We start from the raw sequence: 19,542 nt of genomic DNA, 5'->3' as shown, positions 1-19,542 counted from the left end.
TTAAAGACTTGCTACAATGCTACTTCAATATTACTTATGTATGCAAAACTTTTGAACCAGTGCTTGTCAAGTGACCTCTAACACTTATTGCGGATATCACAATCTCGGGATGTAAGTTATTTTTTTTTTATTTTGATATACAAAACACATCAACTCTAGTATTCATCTAATCCAACTTAGCAAATGTGAAAGAATTGGGGACAAAAATATGTTGAACGTTGTTTAAAATATATATGTTGCATTATTATTGCTTCAACCAGCAAAAAAAATTAAAGACTTGCTACAATGCTACTTCAATATTACTTATGTATGCAAAACTTTTGAACCAGTGCTTGTCAAGTGACCTCTAACACTTATTGCGGATATCACAATCTCGGGATGTAAGTTATTTTTTTTTATTTTGATATACAAAACACATCAACTCTAGTATTCATCTAATCCAACTTAGCAAATGTGAAAGAATTGGGGACAAAAATATGTTGAACGTTGTTTAAAATATATATGTTGCATTATTATTGCTTCAACCAGCAAAAAAAATTAAAGAGTTGCTACAATGCTACTTCAATATTACTTATGTATGCAAAACTTTTGAACCAGTGCTTGTCAAGTGACCTCTAACACTTATTGCGGATATCACAATCTCGGGATGTAAGTTATTTTTTTTTTATTTTGATATACAAAACACATCAACTCTAGTATTCATCTAATCCAACTTAGCAAATGTGAAAGTAAGTAGTAAACAAAAAGTATAACGAACAACAAAGAACATATAGTGCTTAGTTTTTTTTATAGATAAAACTAAGCGTTAATTTTGTATTGAAGGTCCAAAAAATTTGTTAAGTTACATCAAAACAGAAGGTAGACGGGCAACAAACTGCGTCGCTAATATATGTGTAACAAAAAATATTATCATTTAGTGTGGGTCGGCATTTTGTGGATTCATATTTTCAAGCGTTTAACTTATGCTCCTTGAAAAGAAACTAACACCAAATATTAAACCAACTTTTTTTTCATGGTCGGATTAAAAAACAATAGCAAAGTAATTGTATTAAAGAAATTATAATAAAATAAAATAAATAATTTGGATCAAGCTGGGGGTGGGGTGCCTTGTGGGGTGCCTTGTGAAAGCTTGTATGTATATTAAAGTTGGCTAAAAGAAAAATAAGAAAAATGTAGAAATAGTTTTGAGTGGGTTGGGCCTAGCCCAAGATAGTTCAACAATCCACATAAAGAAAAAAAAACCCATTGAAACAGAGGATGTTGAGATCGAACTTGGGAGGTAGAATTCATCAAAGAACATGGAAGCCACTATAACACTTTCTATTTTTGTTTGAACAAATCTGTAATATGTATTTAACTAGATGATGCCCCGTCCGCGTTGCGGGGCGATGGCTGAATAATTCTCAATCAATTAAAAAAACATATTATAGTTTTGTTAGGGAAAAAAAACTAAAACGATGACAAGACCGTAGTTCTGAGCTCCCTGTAGTTTGTCAGGATTAATGAGCGAGTGTTAGGCAGCTCCTTGACATGGAAAAAATGAAATCCAGTCAACCAAATAAAAAACACTTTTATAGTTTTGCTAAAAAAACTAAAACGATAGCAATACTGTAATTTGAACTAAGGGAAAAGTTGTATTTGTTGACTTGGGTAAAATCGTAATTTGCCAAAAGTTAAAGTGATGGCAATACTATAAATTTGAACCGGAGACAAAATCGTAATATAACTATGCACTAAGGATAAAATCGTAATTTTAAGCTAGGGACAAAATCAAAATTTTGAAATGAGGGAAAAATCGTAATTTGAATTGGGGGCAAAAGCATACTTTTATTTTGAACCAGTCAAAAAGATAATTTTAAACTTAAGGCGAAATCATAATTTTTGAAAGGGGCGAAATGCGAAATCGTCATTTTTAGTTTTGGGCAAAAGCAAAAATTTATTTTAGACTGGGACCAAAATTGTAGTTGTAATCTGGGGATAAAATCATAATTTTGAACTGAGGGAAAAATCGTAATTTTGAGCGAGGGACAAAAACGTAATTTTATTTTAAAGTGGGGACGAAAACATAATTTTATTTAAATTAAGAACGAAACCGTATTTTTAAAACGAATATAAAATAATAAAACTGATGGTCAAATAGGGGAGTGCCACACACCTGTGTGGCACTATTCCCCTAACTTAATTTTGTATATGTTAAGAATATATGATTTTTTAAAAAAAACTTCGGGCCCTTTGGCGATTTGGGCCTTGTGCCGTCGCCCGACTTACACAGGCCCAAAACCGGCCCTGGTCGTATCCAAAACAATTGAGAGTTTATTTGCTTATGTTGCTTATGAACCCAATATGAATCATTCTTATCAACCCAGCATATAATACAACACTTGGAAACAACATTGTCACAATCACCCACACGCTTAAGAGGCAAAGATCCTTACCCAATTACCCGCCACAGTCGAGATTCATTTTTAGATACCTTTCTCATCATAAATCCTACTTTCCCAATGCACTAGCCGATACGACCTACACTATCATGATCTACATCAGGTTATGATATGTTTGTATAAGAATGGTCTCTACATTTTTCCTCTCCAGTCGTCTTAGTCGATAAAACTAAACGTCTTTGCCACTAAATGAGATTTACACCCCCGACATCAACGTTTTGGTGATCCACACATGCATCTTCTAAAGTCTATTCTATTTTTGCTTGTTTTAAACAATTTATATGTTGCAAAAAAACAAAACAACCATACCTTTTAAATCCCACAAATAGCCAAGCTACCTGTAGGGTCTAGAGATAGAAAAATTGCTTCCAGATTGTGCAAAAAAGAAACACAAATTAAGCTTGTAGCGTCTAGTTTCTTTTAAAATGATTCTAACAACGAGTTATATAGTAGGATCCTGATTTCATAAAACTTTTAAAATATTAAAATCACTATTGGTGGACGAATTTACATGGTATGGTTATTACAAATATGAAAGTTACATTGGCTAAATTGTAAAGTTATGTTGGGTGAAGATATAATAGGAAGTTTATTTGGCTAGGAAGGATAGGAAGTGATCTTGACCATCCATTAAGTTAATCAAGGGCTAAGATTAAATCAGGGAAATTGAAAGGAATAAAAGAGGCGCGTGAGTTTGTTCAAGGGCATTCTAGTCAATCCAAGCCAATAGTTTCTTTCTCCTCCAATTCCCCCCATTTTTTAAACGTTAATAACTCTTTCATACGACATTATTTTTTTATAAAAATTGCACCAAAAAAACGAGCGTTTTTTTATCTTTAAAACGAGTATATTATTGCTATATTTAAAAAAAAAATTAAAACCCAGTTGCGTAAAACGCAATAGAAAACCCACCAGTTACGTAAAACGCAATGAAAAAAAAACCTAAAAAATGACATTTTTCTAAAACGCAATGCACAAAAAACACAAAGAAATGACTTATTTGTAAAACGCAATGGCCAGAAAACACACAAAAATGTCTTTTTGTAAAACGCAATGGCCAGAAAACACATAAAAATGTGTTCTACCTAAAACGCAATGCACCAAAAACACAAAGAAATGACTTATTTGTAAAACGCAATGGCCAGAATACACTTAAAATGTATGTTTTCTAAAACGCAATGGACTGAAAACACATAAAAAAGTGTTTTACCTAAAACGCAATGCACCAAAAACACAAAGAAATGTCTTATATGTAAAACGCAATGGCCAGAAAACACTTAAAAATGACTCATTTTAAAACGCAATGGACTGAAAACACCTAAAAAATGTGTTTTACCTAAATGAGCCAATTTATGGAAAATTAATTTTTCTGATGCGTTTTTAGTACAGCAATTAATTTTTCTGGCAGCTCAACCCCAGCCAGGGGCTCTGCCCCTTGGACCCGCCAGGGGCTGCCGCCCCTGGGACCCCGCTACCGGGGGCTGCCGCCCCCGGACCCCCGCAAAGATCGTAAAACGCAATGACTAAATCAAAAACCCAGATCATGAAAATGAAATTAAAGAATTTCTTGCATGGATGGAAGCCGATTTCTTCATCAATTGACAAAATTTGAATGATAGAAACACTTATCAACGCTCGAATCGAACGAATCGAGTGATTATCTCCAAAATCACCCGAAAAAACGAGATTTTTTTTATGAAATTAAACTGGGTTTTCTTCAAAAAAAAAGCTGAAGAACACGTTGATCGGGTTCTGAATCATTGATTGGTGATGAAAATCGCACTATACTGTAATGATTATTGAGATAGAAAGTGAAGAAATAGTTGAAGATGGTGGGTTTTGAAAATGGTGGGTTTTTGAATTTACTGGGTTTTGAAAAAGGAAGAAGAAGGAGTTGGATTGACTAAAATATCCTTTTCTCTTTATTTTAAAATTTGCCACATGTCATAATCCTATGGCTTCCTATCCTTCCTAGCGAAAATTAACTTCCTATTTGATGTTTTCCTAAGTTATGTTAACATTTTATTTTTGGATTATTAAGACTAACACAGAAATCGATATCATAATCAAATATAAAAATAACTAAAAAATGCATTACATTTTTTTATGTTTGTGTACATCTATCATCACTATAGAAACCAAACATTTCACTATGATGTATAGATGACATGCCACGTGGAGTTTAACAAGTGGTGCAATAAAGATGAGGTTCAATCCATGTAATCCAATTTATGTGGTTGCATTGAATATAACTTTTATAAACCAACCAAAATAGTTCAACTTTATATAAAAAAACACAAATTGAACCCCTTAACTTTGAAGTGCAATCACCATTTTTTGAATCTCCAAGCTCCTAAAACTCAATTGAAGAAGAAGATGGCATCCATCTCCGCTTCCATTTCTACCTCATCGCCATCATTCTCGTTGCTCCAAAAGTCGACAACCACTGCCTGTGGTTCTCCAGTTCTCGGTATGTACAAGTGCATTATGCAGTTCTCACGATTCTTAACAATTTTTTGGTTTAAAATAAACGCCGCTATAACACACATATTAGGTTAGAAACTTGTGTATCACATGTGTTAACTCTTAACAAATTTTTGGTTTTAAAATAAATGCGGCTATAACACACACATACTGGGTTAGAAACTTGTGTATCACACATGTTTAATAAAAGAAACATTTAACGTTACTAATATATATATACACACACACATACGCGCGCACACAAACATACTAGGTTAGAAACCCATGTATTAAATAGTTACTAGCGATATTTAAGAATTATAAAACGGTATTTTGAGATAAAATATATATTTAAAAAATAGAATACGTAGAGGTGAAATAAGATAACGAAAAAGAATATTGGACTCATAACTCTGACATGTGTGGCAAACAATTTACTTTATCTATTATCTATCATGTATAGTAACAAAAGTTGTTAACGTTGATCAGGGTTGCCATCAATGAGCAAGATGGGGAAAGTGAGATGTTCAATGGAAGGTAAGCCCACGGTCACATCGAACGATGGTGTATCGAAGTTAAAGATGGGTGCTTCGTCGTTGATGGCTGCCGCGATGGCTGCAACCATGTCGAGCCCAGCGGCCATGGCTCTAGTGGACGAGCGAATGAGCACCGAAGGGACCGGGCTGCCGTTTGGGCTAAGCAACAACCTTCTTGGGTGGATCCTTTTTGGTGTGTTTGGTTTGATTTGGACACTTTACTTTGTCTATGTTGGTGGCCTTGATGAGGATGAGGAGTCTGGTTTATCACTTTAAATTTTCTTACTTATAATGACAATTATTTGCCAATTGTGATGGGACTTATGTGTAATATTAATCATGTATCCTTTCTACTCTTATTGTAAAGTATTTTGTGTTTATGAGAATTGTATGTTGAATTGAAACCAAATTTATTAATATGTTGTAGACTTGTAGATATTTTATTAATATGTCACGGGTTTAAAACGGCTATGGTATTAGATGATAACTGGTCGATTACTCGTCCTAGTGATTTAGTTTAGTGTTTAAATTCATGATGCTTGTAAACAATCGACCATGAGTTATCCCATGTAATGATTGATTGTTCTTATATCTCCTACCTTGAATCACACTTGTGTATTGAATATCCCATCTGTTCAACAATGTTGTATGAAGGATTGGCAAAAAAAATATATATATATGTTTAATCATCTAAAAAACATTATGGACATTAAGTGTAGTTGTCATTCATTAAAACAAGGAAAAAATGGAGTTTTAATACAATCATCGGAAAGTTGTCGCAACTAGTGTCAATGAATACGCGCTTAGTTGGTATGACAAGTCACTAACGAGTTTAACATGATGCAACCCCCTTAGCAAGTCCCTGACTATACGAAATTGTGAATTACTAGTGCTTTGTGTAACAAGTATATTTTGAACGGCGACACGCGGGTGACCCCTAGGATAAGGGGGCAACACCCAGGAATCCCATAGGCAACCCCCCCCCCCCCCCCCCAACTCCTAAATGTATATATCCATTGCCCGTGTTAGAATTCAAGACCTCTCACTAAGAGGAAAGAGCCTCTACCAAGTGAGTTAGCCCCACATTGGCGCTATATGTAATAAGTACCATGCTTCCGCATCGTATTCATCTTCAACTAATCGCTAACGAATATCATAGATTTTGAAATTTCTAAAATCAAAAACCTCTCAAAACAATATTATGGTCTGTAAAACAATGAGTTCCACCTCTCCCACGTCAGGAACCCCCAAATAGATGACCGTTTACAAGCGCAAATACGCTTACCAAAGGGTATCAAAAGGTTGATACATAAGAATATGCATTAATGGGACCTGACTGTTGATATGTGAAAAATGTGATTCACAACCAAAATTAAGTAGGTGTGTGATGGAATAAAGAGGAATACTTGAGGTAAAGTGGATACACGACTATGTTGGCGGCATGTAACTCCTAAGTATATGTGTAACTAGCTACATACATGGCTATACCGGCGCGTATATCACATTCCAAGAAATCACTAATTTCATTATTTTCTATTTATAAACAGCAACTAGTTACCTATAGTTTAGTTTGTCTCCTACCAATCACACAAATAAGAAATGAAAATAAAGAATTCATCATGTCTAATGAAATATAATCAAACCAAGCTTATGAAGTATGTGTTCATATTCAAATCTCGAGGGAAAAAAGTGCAATTCTCATAAACACAAATACTCCACAATCAAAGTACAAACTGATACATGAACAATATTACACATAAGTCCATCACAATTTTTAAATTGTCATTTCAAGTAAAAAAAAAGTTTAAAGCGATAAACCTGACTCCTCATCCTCATCAAGGCCACCAACGTAGACAAAGTAAAGTGTCCAAATCAAACCAAACACACCAAAAAGGATCCACCCAAGAAGGTTGTTGCTTAGCCCAAACGGCAGCCCGGTCCCTTCGGTGCTCATTCGCTCATCCACTAAAGCCATGGCCGCTGGGCTCGACATGGTTGCAGCCACCGCGGCAGCCATCAATGACGATGCACCCATCCTCAACTTCGATACATTGTCGTCAGATGTGACCGCGGGCTTACCTTCCATTGAGCATCTCACTTTCCCCATCTTGCTCATTGATGGCAACCCTGATCATTATTAACAACTTTCGTTTTTATATATATGTTGAGAACTGCGAGAACAACATAATCATCTTTCCTAATAATATTATGATCAAGCATCTTTCCTAGCTATAATATTATGATCCTAATTAGGGGCGAGCAATAACGGAACCGTTAACCGAACCGAACCAAACCATTTATATTTTCATATATTTCTAGCTTTTAAACCTCCATCTCATGTATTTCATATTTTATACTTTATTTATACCTTCATTTCATTTATTTATACCTCAATTTCATTTATTTATACCTTCATTACATTTATTTATACATCCATTTCATGTATTTATCCCTTGTTTGATTTGGTTATTAACCGAACTGAAAACCGACAAATTAATCGAACTAACCGAACCGATTAACCGATGACTTCGGTTACGATTAATGCTAGCAATCCCCTCAACCTAATTGGTACCTAGATTTTTTTATCTTTCCTAGCTAAAATATTATGATCCTAATTGGTACCTAATTTTTTTTTAATCTTTTCTAGCTATAATATTAAGATCCTAATTGGTACCTAATTTTTTTATCTTTCCTAGCTATAATATTATGATCTAATTGGTACCTAGATTATTATTTTTTAATAATTTAATGAGATATTGGGGCACACAATTAAGACAAAAGTTACAAACACGTTATTTGGTTTTCATAGTTCTCAACATATTATTGATTCTAAAATGAATCTTTATATATGTACATACATAAATCATATATATAATTTCGTACCAAGAACCGGGGAACCATGGGCAGTGGTGGTGGGCTTTTGGAGCAAAGAGAAGGATGGTGATGAGGTGGAAATGGAAGCTGAGATTGATGCCATCTTCTTCTTCTTCTTCAATTGAATTGCAAGAGCTTGAAGATTCAACAATGGAGATTGCACTTCAAAGTTGTGTTTTTATATAAAGTTGGTTTATTAAAGTTATATTCGATGCAACCACATAAATTAGATTGCATGGATTGCACCTCATCTTTATTCCACCATTCTTTTTACTCCACGTGGCATGTTTTGGTTTCTATTAACAATTGAGTTTTGATAATTCGGAACTCAGATAATAGGAAACTGGGCCCAATTTATTTATGTTTTTTGTCTAGTGGGATTGTTTCAAACTTAGTCCAATGGAAATATGGAAGACACAAACAATGTCTTCACAAAGTGTTTTGTTATATGTGACAGTAAAATCGGGTTATTATGAGATGTTTTTCTAAAATGGGTATAGTGAGGATGTGAAGATTGTGAGACATTATGTTAAAAGGAGTGTAATAGAATTAAATAAAAAAAAATAAAAAAAAATACTATTGGCCAAAAAAAAAAAGAATACCGGTCATTGGCCAAAGAATTGAACGAAAGGCGTGGAAAAAAGAACGCTCCGGATGTTTCTTTTGAAAAAAAGCCCAGGGGGCGCTCTAGGGGCGTTTTTTGGGGAAAAAACGTCCAAAACCTCTCACTACGGTGGTCTTATTTAAGAACTACTACCCGTTTGGGTGGACGGGTTTTTTTAGTGTTATAATGTGATATAAACGTATTTTCTTTGCATTCTAAATCAAAACCATGAAACGTTATCATAATTAAAGGGGTTGTGTTCGTTGATTTACTAGTTAAACTCGACACGAATATGTGAGTATTATCTAAACGCAATCACAAAAATTATGTCATACGCATAAACACAATATTTGTATTCACAAGTGACACGAATAGGGACAGTTTTAACCAAAAGAAAACTATTTAGGCTCTTATTTTTATATTAGTCCTTTATAATTCTAAAGTTATATATTATTTTTACTTTTAAAGCAATTATATTAAGGCAAATTGAAAATAAATAATCACACCTAACTCAATTTGGCCGATAATAAATACAAGTCAGTTATTGGCCGATAATAATCCGAACTGATCAACTTTTTTTTTTTTTTGTAAAATAGTCCGCCATTAAAATAGCTTAACGGAGTTAAGTTTTTTTTTTTTTTTTTTTTTTTTTTGAATTACAAACCGATGTTTTAGGGCTTTTGATCAGAACGAGGATACGGGTCGATTGATGTAAAACTTACCTCGAAATGCTGTCCCAACCCACAAAAACGGTGCTTCAATTCGGGTGTTTGAACTTCCAATTAACAAAAATCAAGCCATTTCGAGCACAATTTCGAGGTAAGTTTTACATCAATTGACTCGTATTCTCGTTCTGATCAAAAGCCCTAAAACATCGGTTTGTAATTCGAAAAAAAAAAAAAACCTTAACCCCGTTAAGCTATATTAACGGCGGACTATTTTACAAAAAAAAAAAAAAAAATTAACCAGTTCAGATTATTATCGGCCAATAACTGACTTGAGATTATTATCGGTCAAATTAAGTTAGGTGGAATTATTTATTTCCAATTCGCCTTATATTAATAGCCAAATATTTTTTAGGAAATATACATTTGAATGGGGAACATTCACAAAATGAACATTATGATTTTGAGAAACAGACATGGATTGAAAGACCTTTCATAATGCCGATATGTATCCATCTTTGTACGACCCCCGCATAGTTGGCGACTTGCGCACTTGACACCCAAAGATGAGTATGTATCGTTTTCTAAGAGGTCCTCTAGTCCATGTTTATATTTTAAAATAAGAAAGTCAGTGTTTGTTTTGTGAAAGTTGACTAATCATATTTGGCTTTGTTATTTTTGCATATGTTGACTAATCATATTTGGCTTTGTTATTTTTGCATATGTTTTTTATTACATAATTTTTTTTAAGAATAACAGCAAATAAATGGACAAAATGGGTCAACGTGTGAACGTGTCAGGTTGAAAATGAACATGACATGTTTAGATAAATGTATTTACGCTTAAGTTTAAAACTGACTTTAACGTGTTTAGTCTAAGCACAAGCCCACCGAATTTTAAGATAAACTTAGAGTATCCACAACAAAAATCTCCACAAATCTCCACATTAGCGGAGCATCGTCTGCAAATCCAGACCACACCACCAAATCAAGAAGTCCGCCAAGCCGACGTCCGTTCTTATCCACGTAGATCCGAACGTCAATGACCCTCGATGCGTATGCTCTTAAGATTATGTTTCATATAAAAACTTCAATGAGTAACTTTCAACCACGTACCACTAGGGTTGTAATATACAATACACTAATATTTATTAAATATTTAATTAGAGAAAATTTTGAAGTTTTGAAATTGAAATAAATTAAAAAAACTAAAATCCCTAATGAACTACCGAACACAAGTGGACACATTACCAAACATTCACTAACATAAATGAATGAACGCAATCAATAAAATTTCTTGCTCATGCTTGTTTATTTATTAAAGAAACAAGAGTAAAGAACAATTTCAGTCTTTGGGGTTTACACCCAATCACACATTCAGCCCTCACTTGAAAAAAAAACAATCAAGTCCTTGTGGTTGTCGTTTGCTCGCAATCAAGTCCCTCCCACTTAATTATGTAAGTCAACTGTTAGCTTACTTGGACATTTATGTCTTTTTACTTAGAAACTCAAGGGTAAAATCGTTTTCGTCGTGTATAAACCTAAAACAGCCAGCATCCTCTTCTCCGTAACCCCACCTCCACCTTTCACCGCCACCGCCATCCACCTTTCACCACCTTACCACCACATAACACCACCAAACATTATCCATTTCCACCCCACCATCACCTAAAACCCCAACCCTAATAAATGAAATCATTGATAGAAACAAAGAACTACCATCATGGAAGTTAGCGAAATCAAGTGGCTCCTCTTAAGAAGGTCTGTTGTGAATTTCAGAAGATCTGTGAACCTGTAGTTAAAGGTTGTGATGTCAATGCTTTAAGCTAAAAACTATTATAACAACGTCCAAGATGTTCAAATGCAAGAAACATGGATGTTGGTGAGTGGTGTGTTGCAGGGACTATAAAGGGTCGTATTGCAATTTCAGTCCCTTAAGGGTATTAGGGTATACGGTGTGGGCGACAAGGGGGTGCGGTAAAGTGGGTTTGCCGCACGGTAACACCGCTGCCAACCCCCTTTGCCGCGCGGTGATCTTTCTCATCGGTGACCTGATACCGAATCAGTGAAGGGAGGGAAGGAGAGAGAGAGAGGGGGAGTGTGTGGTGGGGTACATGTCATCTCAACCAATCACACATTTTTTTCTTTTTTCTTAAATAGTTTACCAATTCATGAAGTGTCTAACCATTACCAACACTTTTCAGCATATTTTAAACAATTAAGGTTGAATGACATGACATACTCTCATTGGTTAATTTTGAAGTTTACCACTTTTAAGTGTCTAACCACTCCCTATACCCTTATAGTCTTTTAGCTATAATCCTTACGTTCAACTAACGGCAATCGATGAGAGAGACTTGATTGATTCAAATTGACCATCAGATAGACTTGATTGTTCGTTTTTTTCATCCATATTTAGTCCTTAAATAAGGATGCTCTTTTTTTTTACCGTTAATAACGAAGCAATTGTATAGCAGTTTGTAAGGCTGGACGGTATGGGGACCGTCCAGCGCCGTCCTCCTCCCGTCGCCGCCCCCTCTCCATGCCGCGGTCCTCCGTCTTCAGCACGTCCCGTCGCAATCGTCGGAATTCCGACGTCCAGGACGCTCCAAAACAGTGGGCCCCCTCTATTTTGTTTGTTTGTTTGTGGGATTTGTACATTATGCTTTAATACTTGTATATAGTTTTGTGGGGTAGGATCATCTAGCACCATCCTCCCATGCCCCCTAGTTTTGGAGGATGATCCATCTTGGGAGGACTATGATGTGTCGCCTACGTGGCGGATCATCCTCCAAGGATGGTCCATCACCATACCATACCATGTAGCCTAACCCTTGGCAGAAGACCATGGAGATTTCGTCGTTCTACACCGCCTCAACCCGATGCTCGCTTCCTTCTTCATCAGGTCTCTCTCTCTCTCACAATCTATTTATATATACCTATACGTATGTATGTATGTATATCTGTGAGAATTTGATGTAATTTGGCGGTGTAGCTGATCGGAATGATGCATGTATTCTTATTCTTCCAATTCGATGATAACAGAATCTGTAGATTCATACTTTCAGTATTGAAGATTTGAATCGTGCCTGAATGATGCTGTTTTCATCATTCACACATGTTTGTAAGGAATAATTGTGCTGTTGTTTTAATTTCTAGGTCAGTTTCTTAAGAACATCATAGATGATTTGCTGTGCTGTTTTATCAAATGATTTAGAAATTGCATTGCTCTCTCTAAGTTTCGTGTGTCTGTGTGTATATCGATCTGTTAGACCTAATAGAAGACTGCAATGCAATGGCACTCTTTCATTTGTAGTAATTTACGGCTAAGTAGTTAATGCGGTAAAATATCGGATATCGGTCGAGGACTGATATTTGAGATATCGGTTATCGCGGTGGGATATCGGTAATTTTAATATCATGCTAAATTTATATTATATATATAGCAATTTAACACTAACAATTGTAATAAGTAAGAATTGACTAAGACTTAAAACACTAACATTTAACAGTAACAACTAACAATTAAGACTTAAAACACTAATAGCAGCAATAAGAAGAAAATGAACGGTAGAAATAAGAAGAATGGTACTGATATCGGGAAAATTGGTGATTTATCGATCAAATATTGGTCCTATATCGGTCAAATATCGGACAATATCGCTTATATTATCGGTACCGATATTCTGACCAATATTTTGTACCGCTATCTCGGCAGGGGACTGATAACTCGATATATCACTGATGTATCGGTTGATATATCGGGATATTAACTACATAGATTTACGGTTTAGAAATCTTATTTGGTTATACATAGACGCTCACCTCACGTACAAGATGCGTGCACCTCGCGTTTTAAGACCAAAACGCCTTGGAGTGCGTCGCGCTTTGTAAACCCTAGTGACCTTATTTGTGGTAAGAATTTGGGAAAACATGTTTGTTTGGGCCTAATATGTTTATATTAGGTTAATAATGATAGCATAGACACTGTACTTAAACGGAGGGTGTATAGCATATTCAAATTCTGAAGGCTATATATAGTTGTTTAGATTAGGTTAATAATGATAGCATGGACTGACTCTGTACTTCATATGCAATTTTCGAAGGATATATATAGTTGGTTTAATGCTATTCTTGGGTGGTTTATGCTATATGAGACGCTCCCCTTATATAGGCCTCCGCATCTTCAACGAACCATGAAGATCAAACTAAATCAACGGCTATGATCTATCATTTAGAAACAACATAATGTGTCCACGGGTGACACCAACTAATATTTTGCAATACTAAATGTACAGATATGGTGCAGCTCAAGAAAGTTGGTGTCTCTCAATGTTATCAAAGCTCTGTATTTATGTTTTCTAATAAAAGCAGATCTCAGCGGTCACTTAATCAAAGTGTATTCTTGAAGCATAAGAAATACCCTGTTCAGGTCTACCGTAATTTCTTTTACTTGTTCTCTTAGTTTTCTTACCTCTTAATGTCTACCGATCTCATTTTCTGCTTATTCATTTTCAGGTGTTATGCAGCCAAAAGAAAGACATTCCTATATTAGAGGCTCGGTGTGTCATTTTTAAAAGTACTTCTATATGATTATTAGTGTTTTTTTTTTTCCCCTATTATGCCAGTTACTATCTCCTAGAGATGGCAGTTTCAACCCATTTATATATTGGATCGATTTGGATAGTGTTTTATCTCAAAACGGGCGAGTTAAATATTTAGCTAAAAAGGGAAAGTCAAATGGATCAAACAGTCAAACAAGCTGAAGTCAACCAAAGTCTATTCCCAATGCCAGCAACCTCCTAAATAGTGTTATATAAGATATAGATATCTACTGTAATAATATTGTTATGTTAATCTAATTAACACATTAAAGAATCGTTTATAAAATAATTTAAAGATGGGCAAAAAGAGTGTGGCTGCATGCTTGAGATATAAGGGGTCCATCGGTTATTTTGTTATGGTTGTATTTGCAGTATTGTTGCGAGGGTAAAGATGTAATTTAATTTTTTTTAATTATAACCCCATTTTTAAGCTACTCTCCACTTTCTCCAGGTCTATGGACGAAATTTACGATATTTTGGCTGAGCGTCTGGTGCCAACTGCAGCTTCAGGAACAAATACGAGTTTAACGTAAGTTTAAGCCTTAATAGTATTGAACAATTTCGCTATTTAAGGGCACATGAAATATTCTTAATTACATTGATACATGTTTCTAAATATTTGATAGACGCCTAATGTTAATCTTGGTATTCCAAAAAGTACCCATTTTGACCCGTTACCCAACCCGGCCAAATGAGTTATGGGATCTCCAAATTTTCTTATTTTTCAGGCATATTGTGGGCTTAGCGGGCCCTCCAGGAGCCGGAAAGACCACCGTTGCTCTAGAGGTTGCTAAGCGTGTAAACAAATTATGGCCTCAAAAAGCATCCGGATTCGATTCTCAAGTTGAACCCCCAGAAATCGCAGTAGTTCTTCCGATGGACGGTTTCCATCTCTACCGTCACCAGCTTGATTCAATGGAGGTTCATCTTTTAATCTTTTTCCCTTATACGCTAATTAGAGAATGTTTGGATTTGCATTTTGAAAGTAATTATCTTATTATTGTGACCCGTATACGCAATAATTTGTTTTAACCCTTTGTAGGATCCGAAGGAAGCCTATGCAAGAAGGGGAGGTGAGTTCCTTCACTCGTATCGCATAAGTTGTTTTCAAATGTGTCAATAACTTCGATAATAACCGTTGGTTTTTTTTTTTTTTCTCTTGAAAACTCAGCTCCATGGACGTTCAGTCCTGAATTATTCTTGAAATGCTTGAAGACTCTGAGGGAGCAGGTATTTGATTTGTGCCTTTGTTGTATCAACTTAACTAATTTCCGTCACCTAAATTTAGAGGTCAACTGGTCAAACGGATTGTTCTTAGTGCAAATCGGAACGGGTCAAGTCAGATTGGGTTGACCAATAAAACCTTGTGCGTTTTCTATAATTAGTTAATGAGCTAGTCATGATCACAAGAACAATATTACCGTAATAATATATATCTTAATTTTTTCATGATATTGTACTCATTTTACTAGACTTTAGGTGACTTTCAACCCATTTGACCCGTTGACTCATTTGACCTATTGACTCATTTGACCCGTTTAAGATGAAACACAACCCAAGTCCGCCCATTTATAAGCAAATCAGTAGGGATGTTCAGAATTCGATTCAGATTCGAAAAATTTGAAAGTCGATTCAATTATCAAGAATTCGATTCGATTATCATGAATTTGATTCAATTATCACGAATTCGAGTCCAATAAATAGAATACGAATCAAATACCAATTTATAATTTCAAATTTGATTCGAAATTCAAATTATACATGTTTATTTCTTATATTTATATAAAATGCACACATATAACTTTAATTTGGGCTATAGTATAAATTAATCTATAAATCTAATCTAAGTGGTAAAATAGCCCATTACCAAGCCCAAATAGCCCATAATTTTTAAATGACTTTAAATCAAAACGAATCTATCCAAATTCGATTCGAATATTCGAATCGAACTGACCAGTTTTTAATTGAATTCGAAAAAAAAATAAATAAAAAATTATTCGAGTAATTTGAAAACTCGTTATTCGATTTGATGAACACCCCTAAGTAAATGGGTCGATTGCCACTTCTACCCATTATGTTCTTACCTATATTTTATTCATTTGGTTGACAGTATATTTGGTGATTAATTACAATTTCAGGGGTCGGTATATGCCCCATCTTTTGACCATGCTGTAGGAGACCCGATTGAAGATGATATATTTATAAACATCCAGTATGTATTATATTCCTGCAGGATTATACTCACCTAATTTCTTAAAAGATCAGTTGAAAATTATATATTTGCTTAAATAATTTTCTTTACAATTTTATCGGTCATACTACATTCTATCCGCAGGCACAAAGTGGTTATAGTGGAAGGAAATTATTTATTTCTGGATGAAGGTAGTTGGAAAGAAATATCATCAATGCTAGACGAAAAATGGTAAATCTGGTATTATAAATGCTAATTTTCATGCAGAATTTTAGTTCCGAATGATGATCTATGTAGATGTGGCAATTTAGACCCGTTTAAAATTGATGGGTCAAGTTGGATTATATTGTCTCCAACAGGTCAACTGGGTCAACTTTAAAATTTTAGCTCAAATGTTAACAAGAACATATCAAACTCACAAATCACCGAAAAGGGTATTCACAATACATAAAAGTGTAAAACTTCCATGACTGTTCTATTTCAAAAAAAAAAAAAAAAATATCATTGTAACAATATAGTTTTTGCAAAAAAGTTAAGAGTGAAGTACACAGATGGTCCCTGCGGTTTACCAAAATTTTGGATTTAGTCCCTAGCTTTCCAAAAGTACACGGATGGTCCCTGTGGTTTGCACTTTGTAACGCATTTAGTTCCCAGCCAACAAATCTAAAGGTTTTTGTAGGTCCATGTTAGGGACTAATTGCGTTACAAAGTGCAAGCCGCAGGAACCATCCATGTACTTTTGAAAAAAGCTGGGGACTAAGTGCGTTACAAAGTGCAAACCACAGAGACCACCCGTGTACTTTTGGAAAGCAAGGGACCAAATCCAAAAATTTGATAAACCACAGGGACCATTTGTGTACTTGACTCAAAGATTAAAGTGTGGGCTGGCCCGCACCATTTGGGCCCATATCTTATTTGCCCGTTTTACCAGTTTTTTGCCTCTAATTTCTAGAACCAAATGTTTTTATATGTTATCCAGAAAAATCAGAGCTTACTCAAATTCAGTGATAAAAATAGTTTTTTGACGTTTGGTAATCTGGTTTCGTATCTCTTGAAGGTTTGTTGATGTTGACCTTGACGTAGCAATGGAACGGGTTTTGAAGAGACATGTAGAAACTGGTAATCACCTTTTTTTCATGATTCACATGTGTATGCGTATATGAAATATTGTTCCGGTTATAATAAATGTGTATTATTTTGATCGTTTTGTTAGGTGTGGGTAGAACTCCAGAAATCGCCAAACAGCGGGTAAGCTATGTACTAGAGGTGGCTTATATATTATCTATAAGAGGACAAACCATAAAATCAAAAAAAGAGTTAAATGCCATTTTAGTCCCTGTGGTTTGGGCCATTTTGCCAGTTTAGTCCAAAGGTTTCATTTTTAACCTGTGGGTCCAAAAAGGTTTCACAGTTGCCATTTTAGTCCACTGGGCTAACTTCATCCGTTTTTTCTGTTAATGAGAAGGCCAATTCGGTCATTTTTTTATGGCTGAATTGCCCTTTTAGTTGAAGAATTACATACAAAATGACCAAATTGGCCTTCTCGTTAACAGAAAAAACGGATGAAGTTAACCCAGTGGACTAAAATGGCAACTGTGAAACCTTTTTGGACCCACAGGTTAAAAATGAAACCTTTGGACTAAACTGGCAAAATGACCCAAACCACAGGGACTAAAATGGCATTTAACTCTCAAAAAAATAAATAAAAAATAAAAAACTAAAAAAGAACTGTTTACATGCAGATTGAGTACAATGACAGACCAAATGCAGAACTTGTTTTGAAGTCCAAGAAAAATGCAGATTTGATAATCAAATCCGTTTCTCTTTGAAGGTAAAACTCAACTTTTTGCGATGCAAAGGTTCTGTACCGAAAATGCACATATATATTTATATGTATGTGTGTGTGTGTGTTAAGTTTGATGTGAAATGGTTGAAAAGATGAACGAGAAACCGCACGTTTTTGTTTAAAAAAAATTCAGTTTTGCATTTCTTGGGTTTATTGGGCTGGTAGGTCAAAATTGTTGTATATTTACAGCCTGCAAATTATTGAACTGTATTGAGTTACATCAACAAGATTCTCTACTGCTCAAACTTAGTTGGGTTGGGGATCTGGTCTAGACCCTAGACGGATTCGGATCAAATGATAAAATAACTTTTGGGCTGGTTAAAACGGGTTGGGCCCAAGACCAAGTGAGGAGGAACTAAGGAAGAGCGGAAAGAGCCCGCTTAACTTTAGCTCAACGATAAAAGAAGGAAGATCCAACCTTCGACGAGAATTTGAACATAACCATAAAAAACCATGATGAAAAATCTTTGATCTGCAACAATGATGTGATGAAAATAATACAATGTGATCTTTGAAAGTAGGGGTGGCAAAATCAACCCATACATTCAACTTTGGGTTAGGATGGGTATTATTTTTGTAGTAGATGGGTTAAGCTGGGTTAATAAGAATTGTTAAATGGGTCAAGATGGGTAACTTTAAAAAATAACAAAATAACATGTGGGTCAGGATGGGTTTTCTAGGGTAAACTAAGCTCTTAAGCCATCATATAGTGATCAGTCAGCATCATATCCTCTCGTGAAAACCAGGGTTTTGCAACTCACTCTTCACCACCACTAGTACCACAACCCTTCCTCACTCAATGGCCAAACGCACCTGCTGCTCCGATCCGGCAGCCACCGTATCTCCGCCACCTATCTCGCCGGAATCTCAAACCAATCGTTTCAACGACTTTTTACTCGAATCCTTCTTACACGTCTCCGATTTCGACTCAATCAACACCGCTTTCGATACGTTGATTGAATCTAGGTCTTCTGATTCCGATAAACATGATTTGATTCAACGTTCTCTTCACATCGGTTCGATTCTTCTGGAAGCCGGAAAACGGTCCGATCAGAAACGTTCTCTGTTTCATAACGCTGTTGTTTGTCTTCCTCCTGACCTAACGATTAAGGTATTTTGAAGTTTGTATGTGTTGTGATTTGATTGATTGAGTGTTTTGGTTTTGGATTTGATCGGAAACGTTCTCTGGTCGTCATTTATGGTTTGTATTTTCGGTCGTCATTTATGATTTTTTTTTATTTTTTAAAGTTTTTTAATTTTTTGATTTTTTTAATTTTTTGTTAAATTTTTTTATTTTTTAGATTTTTTTTGGATTTTTT

General features: G+C 35.2%; 3 protein-coding genes across 5 annotated transcripts; 2 read left to right on the top strand and 1 right to left on the bottom strand.

The window, feature by feature from the left end:
• Positions 1-4,695: 4,695 nt before the first annotated feature.
• Positions 4,696-5,859, top strand: LOC110865283 (photosystem II reaction center W protein, chloroplastic). The gene is made up of 2 exons (XM_022114525.2): positions 4,696-4,911; positions 5,394-5,859. The coding sequence occupies exons 1-2, from the start codon at positions 4,818-4,820 to the stop codon at positions 5,714-5,716; spliced, it is 417 nt and encodes a 138-aa protein (XP_021970217.1). The 5' UTR covers positions 4,696-4,817; the 3' UTR covers positions 5,717-5,859.
• Positions 5,860-7,090: 1,231 nt separating this feature from the next.
• Positions 7,091-8,535, bottom strand: LOC110865288 (photosystem II reaction center W protein, chloroplastic). Its single transcript, XM_022114533.2, has 2 exons — positions 8,324-8,535; positions 7,091-7,567 (listed from the first exon to the last, which is right to left on the bottom strand). The coding sequence occupies exons 1-2, from the start codon at positions 8,415-8,417 to the stop codon at positions 7,245-7,247; spliced, it is 417 nt and encodes a 138-aa protein (XP_021970225.1). The 5' UTR covers positions 8,418-8,535; the 3' UTR covers positions 7,091-7,244.
• Positions 8,536-12,025: 3,490 nt separating this feature from the next.
• LOC110865293 (ATP-dependent kinase-like protein notR') lies at positions 12,026-18,455 on the top strand. Of its 3 annotated transcripts, none has more exons than XM_022114548.2 (13): positions 12,026-12,063; positions 12,411-12,487; positions 13,881-14,014; positions 14,101-14,144; positions 14,638-14,715; positions 14,915-15,107; positions 15,229-15,259; positions 15,358-15,416; positions 16,325-16,398; positions 16,522-16,608; positions 17,435-17,496; positions 17,591-17,625; positions 18,120-18,455. In XM_022114548.2, exons 2-13 carry the CDS (start codon positions 12,430-12,432, stop codon positions 18,204-18,206), a joined length of 942 nt encoding a protein of 313 aa, XP_021970240.1. In that variant the 5' UTR covers positions 12,026-12,063; positions 12,411-12,429; the 3' UTR covers positions 18,207-18,455. The 3 variants fall into 3 exon arrangements, with proteins under 3 accessions (XP_021970240.1, XP_035834156.1, XP_021970247.1); XM_035978263.1 differs by lacking the exon at positions 12,026-12,063 and adding an exon at positions 12,628-12,706 and having other exon boundaries at positions 12,414-12,487; XM_022114555.2 differs by lacking the exons at positions 12,026-12,063; positions 12,411-12,487 and adding an exon at positions 12,654-12,741.
• Positions 18,456-19,542: the final 1,087 nt, after the last annotated feature.

This window comes from Helianthus annuus, chromosome 1 (genome assembly GCF_002127325.2).
Source record: "Helianthus annuus cultivar XRQ/B chromosome 1, HanXRQr2.0-SUNRISE, whole genome shotgun sequence".
NCBI lineage: Eukaryota > Viridiplantae > Streptophyta > Magnoliopsida > Asterales > Asteraceae > Helianthus > Helianthus annuus.
This window is presented reverse-complemented; position numbering and strand designations above follow the sequence as displayed.

Excerpts from the sequence above, each read along its gene's own strand:
- LOC110865283 (XM_022114525.2), top strand. The coding sequence starts at position 4,818 with ATGGCATCCATCTCCGCTTCCATTTCTACCTCATCGCCATCATTCTCG. Across the intron at positions 4,912-5,393 it reads CTGTGGTTCTCCAGTTCTCG|GGTTGCCATCAATGAGCAAG; the intron begins GTATGTACAAGT and ends AACGTTGATCAG.
- LOC110865288 (XM_022114533.2), bottom strand. The coding sequence starts at position 8,417 with ATGGCATCAATCTCAGCTTCCATTTCCACCTCATCACCATCCTTCTCT. Across the intron at positions 7,568-8,323 it reads CCATGGTTCCCCGGTTCTTG|GGTTGCCATCAATGAGCAAG; the intron begins GTACGAAATTAT and ends AATAATGATCAG.
- LOC110865293 (XM_022114548.2), top strand. The coding sequence starts at position 12,430 with ATGGAGATTTCGTCGTTCTACACCGCCTCAACCCGATGCTCGCTTCCT. Across the intron at positions 14,716-14,914 it reads GGAACAAATACGAGTTTAAC|GCATATTGTGGGCTTAGCGG; the intron begins GTAAGTTTAAGC and ends CTTATTTTTCAG. Across the intron at positions 15,417-16,324 it reads TGAAGACTCTGAGGGAGCAG|GGGTCGGTATATGCCCCATC; the intron begins GTATTTGATTTG and ends TTACAATTTCAG.